Below are 4,604 nucleotides of genomic sequence, written 5' to 3' on the forward strand. Positions count from 1 at the left end.
GTCAGCTGGAGCCAGACATGGGCAGCAGCCTCTTTCTAAGTAAAGCACTTAAAGGCCTCCTCCCCTCTGGACAGGTGCTCTGCTCTCGCTTGCCCACCCCCCAACACTTCCACCTCTGTGCCCCAAGGTGCTGGACAAGTGGGGCGTCCCCGGCTGGACTCTTGTGGCAGCTCCCTGAGTGCCTCCACTGCCCCTCTGACTCTGCCCAGAGGCACGTTCTCTGTGTCTCGGCAGATCCAGGCCAGTGGGGGACAATCATAACAGCAGAGTGTCTAAGGGCTGTGAAGCAGGCCCTGGGTGGTGGCTGAACCCAGCCCACACCCTCCACGGTCTATGCCCTTGCTGAGGATGCTCCTGTGCTCCGACCCACAGCGACTGGGAACGAGCCAGGGGGCCTGCGCAGCGCGATTGGGGGAAAGGCAGCAAGTGGAGACCGTGCGCCCTGCTCAGTCTGGGGTCATCTGGGGCCCTTCCTGCAGTGATCCGTCTGATCCTCACACAGGAGCCCAGGAGCTGGGGGAGTTCCACGCCTTCATTATCTCGGACCTCCGGGAGCTCGATTCCCGTGCTGGCCAGGGCGTCCTGCTGCTCCGCATCCACAATCCCTGGGGCCGGCCGTGCTGGCGGGGGCGCTGGAGAGAGGGGTGCGTGCGGGAGGGGCTGGGCGGTGAGCAGCTTCGAGGGAGGGATGGGGTGGTGCCCAACTGCAAGGGAGGGACCAGGTGGTGCCCAGGTGCGAGGGAGGGACAGGGCGTGCCCAGCTGTGAGGGAGGGGCCGGGTGGTGCCCAGCTGCGAGGGAGGGCCAGGTGGCCTGGAGCTGGCACTGGTGGGCCTGTGGGGACACACACTGTGCTGCCTCCTTGGCTGCCCTGCCCGCCTGGTGCTGTCAGTCCCCCAGGACTGGCTGGGTGAGACAAAACTCCTTCCAGAGGTGAGGGGTGGAGCCTAGTCGAGGCGGCAGAGGCGACAGCACTCCTGTCCCAGCTGCAGGAAGGGGAGTTCTGGGTGGACGAGGAGGAATTCCTTCTTGAGTTTGATGAGCTCACCATCGGCTTCCCGGTCTCAGAGGATGGCCACCTGCAGAGCCTTCACTCAGGTGACTCCTTCGGCCCAACCTGCCTCAGTCCCCTTCACACTCAGGCACTTGACCGGGGGGTGGGGGGGCGGCCTGGGGGCTCTTTGCAGGGGCTGGTGCTCTGTCCGTCCACCTGTCAGTGGAGTGATGCTCGGCCCTGCCTCTTCCCGTGAGCCCAGTGGGCCGCTGTCTCTGAGGCCCTGACCCCAGACTGACACAAGCTCCCTTCACACCAGGAAAGGCGCTGCCCCACACTCAGGTGCTGTCTGGGGCCTGGGTCAGAGGGCAGTCGGCTGGAGGGTGCCGAAACAACAGCAGCTTCCCCAGCAACCCCAAGTTCTGGGTGCGGGTCTGGGAGCCGAGCGAAGTGTGCCTGGCTGTCCTGCAGAGGCCCAGGGCCAGCACGGCTGACCGGGCGGGCCGGGCAGGGGACAACCATGCCACACAGGGCCCAGCCAGCCTCCCGGGCAGGGACCTCCAGGCCGTGGGCCTACACGTGTGGAAGGTAATTCCCGGCCGGGCTCCCCGTCCAACTGGGGTCAGGATGGGGCCAGCCAGGATGTGGGCCAGGGACGGGATGGGGACCGGGCGGTGATGGGGGCCACCCCGTCTGGGTGTGTGCTTTCTTCCTGAGCACGAGGGCTTGTAGGTTGGTGCCTGGGACAGCCGCTGGCCAGCAGGCTGGTGAGAGCCCAGCCTCACGGGGCCCCTGCTGGCCGCAAGAGGATGGAGAGGCTGCGCTCCACCTGCTCATTCTGCGAGAGGCTGTGGGAGGGCCACTGGCATGCATGTGAGCAGGCCTCCCCTCCCTGCTGAGCCTACCCTCTTGTGCCCCCCAGGTCGAGAAGCGGCGGGTCAGCCTGCCCCGAGTCCTGTCGGCGCCCCCCGCGGCCGGCACGCCCTGCCACGCGTATGACCGGGAGGTCCACCTCTGCTGCGAACTCTCCCCGGGATACTACCTGGCCGTGCCCAGCACCTTCCTCAAGGACGTATCGGGCCAGTTCCTGCTGCGTGCCTTCTCCTCCGGGAGGGTCTCCCTCAGGTAGGTGCCTCTTGGGGTCCCTGGGCTGTGGGCTCAGCCAGCCTTCGCTCGTGCCCATTTGGAGACGGGCCACCCGCACTGCCCTCAGCCTGGTCCCTGTCACCCTCCCCACAGCGCCATCAAGCTGGCTTCCAGGAGCCCAGCCCCCGGGGGTGCCCTCCCTGCGGGGGAGTGGGAGACTGTGCTGCTGCAGGGCTGCTGGCAGACCGGGCAGACGGCGGGTGGCAGCAGGAACTTTGCCTCCTACCCCAGCAACCCTTGCCTCCCCTTCTCGGTGCCCACGGGCGGGGGCACCCGCTGCGTCCGCATCACGCTGCGCCAGCACTGCCAGGACGGCGCCTGCCACCCCATCGGCTTCCACGTCTTCCAGGCAAGACCTCGCTGCTTCCCAGCCACCGGTGCCAGCGGGCGGGGCTGCTCGGCCTGGTCTGGGTAATGGCTGAGGCCCTGTCTCGGGCCCGCGCCATCCGGGCCGACACGGGGTCACGCAGAGGCTGGGCTCAGTGGTGTGGGCACACCAGCTAGATCAGCCACGGGTCGTACACGTGAGAAAATGCACGGTAAGGTGTCTGAGGCCCCAGTTTATCAGGGTCCTTGGGGTCGGCTCAGGAAGCCGCTTGTGTGCAGCCCCGTTGGGACGACCGTCTGCAGCCATTTCTGCTCTGCCAGAGCCACGTCCCCCACCAGTGTGCTGGGTGGAGGCCCCCCCGCCCCCCCGCCTGGCACCTGCCCGCCCAGCACACACAGAGGAAGCCGCTGCTCCAGAGCTTCCCTGTCAGCTGGGACTCAGACCGCACCCCTGACCCCTGTTCTCTGTGAGAGCGAAAGGCGCCCACCCATTGGCAGGCGGCTGCGTTGGCCTCACAGTGACAGGGGACTCACGGAGCCTGAGCCCTGGACCACTGTCAGGGCCCTCCGGGGCTGGGCCTCAGCCTGATGGTCCTGATGCAGAGCCAGGGCGGGGACCTCTGACTGAGCACCGCCTGCCCCCAACAGGGCCCTGCCGGGGCAGGGGAGTAGTTTGTAGAGGTGACGGGGGCACAGAGCCCGGTGAGTCCCCAGAGCCCCAGAACGGGGTTGAGATGCTGGGGAAGGCGGGCGATGCACCCCCCCAGGGCCGTGGGGCGCCTGTCAACCTCGTGCTGCGTGCATCCCCACCTGAGCCCCTGCCCCTGCCAGGTTCCTGGGGGCGGTGGGAGCCAGGACGAGCCCTCCCCACTGTGTCAGGAGCCGCTGTCCAGCTGTGTGCCTCACCGCCACGCCCTGGAGGTGAGCCAGCTGTGCCGCCTGCCTGCGGGCACCTATGGGGTCGTGCCTTCTACCTACCTGCCCAACACAGAGGCAGCCTTCACCGTCACCATAGCGACCAGGATAGACAGGTGGGCCCTGGTGTGGGAGGTGGGTCACCCATGTCTCAGAAAGCCCTCCAGCCTGCCGTCCTGGCAGAGCTGCCCTCTGGGCCCGGGCTGATGGCAGTTTCCTGCAGGCGGTCCCTCCAGAGTCGAGAGAGGCTGGGCCAGCTCCTTCAGGAGGTATGTGTGGGCCAGGGGTCAGGGGACCAGGCATCCTGCTTGGCCGTGTGGGGCCTCACCGTCTCCTCCCACAGGCCTCCTTCACGGCCTTAATGAAGACCTGACAAGGTGACCCCGTGTCTGCTCAAGTGACCAGGCTGCTGCCCACCCTCTGCTGGGCCCAGGGTACCTGCACACAGTGTCCCCGCCTCAGCTCTGCGGGGTCTGCCGACGGTGTGAAGGATGCACCACCGTGGAGAGCAGCGAAGGGCCCCAGGGCACGGGAGGAGGAAACCGCCACGGCTGCCCAGAAGGCCTTGGGGTGGAGCAGGGCCTGAGAGAGGCAAGAACCTCAGCGCGGAGCCCCTGGGCCCAGACAGGAGCTTCACCACGTCCCAGCTGACCATCTCGTTGACCAGAGAGAGGCCTTATGCCAGGCAAGAGTGTTTGGCAACAAATCTTGTCTTAACTTTTAAATCAAAGCCTGTTGCCGTTGAGTCGATTCCGACTCATAGTGATCCTTTAGAACAGAGTAGAACTGCCCCACGGGGTTTCCAAGGAGCAGCTGGTGGATTCAAACTGCCCACCGTTTGGTTAGCAGCCAAGCTCTTAACCATTATGCCACCAGGGGAAGTGTTTTTAAGAGGTAATTTTATAAATAAAGAAGCGGACACCAGGCCGTTCACAGATTGCTCTTGTCTCAGAGCAGCCCCAGGGTTGTCAGCTGTCCATAAGCCGGCCGTTGGGGGACAGAAGGGCCTCGCAGCTCCAGCCAGCCAACGGGGGTGCTTTTGGGGTGGGAGGTGAGCACAGCTGGAGCGGATTGGGGAGGAGGGCATGGAGGTGCAGACGGATGGAAGCAGACGCGGGGCTGCTCTCGAGGGGTGGGAGCCGCAGAGGTTAGGTTCTGGGGCGCGTCAGGGCAACTTCGGGGCAGAGGCCTCCTCCAGCTGGCCCAGAGTGAGAGGAGAGGGC

At 66.1% G+C, this 4,604-nt stretch overlaps 1 protein-coding gene across 1 annotated transcript in view; it reads left to right on the forward strand.

Annotated features, from left to right (window-relative positions):
• The window catches only part of CAPN10 (calpain 10), an 11,900-nt gene extending 7,498 nt beyond the window's left edge, over positions 1–4,402 (forward strand). Inside the window, exons 2-9 of the mRNA XM_023740855.1 lie at positions 348–644; positions 931–1,097; positions 1,313–1,581; positions 1,916–2,118; positions 2,233–2,488; positions 3,298–3,497; positions 3,605–3,650; positions 3,725–4,402. Coding sequence (XP_023596623.1) covers positions 348–644; positions 931–1,097; positions 1,313–1,581; positions 1,916–2,118; positions 2,233–2,488; positions 3,298–3,497; positions 3,605–3,650; positions 3,725–3,754 — 1,468 coding nt within the window. The 3' untranslated portion in view covers positions 3,755–4,402. The remainder of the gene's footprint in view (positions 1–347; positions 645–930; positions 1,098–1,312; positions 1,582–1,915; positions 2,119–2,232; positions 2,489–3,297; positions 3,498–3,604; positions 3,651–3,724) is intronic.
• Positions 4,403–4,604: the final 202 nt, after the last annotated feature.

Source organism: Trichechus manatus, unplaced genomic scaffold, assembly GCF_000243295.1.
Source record: "Trichechus manatus latirostris isolate Lorelei unplaced genomic scaffold, TriManLat1.0 scaffold00165, whole genome shotgun sequence".
Lineage (NCBI taxonomy): Eukaryota > Metazoa > Chordata > Mammalia > Sirenia > Trichechidae > Trichechus > Trichechus manatus.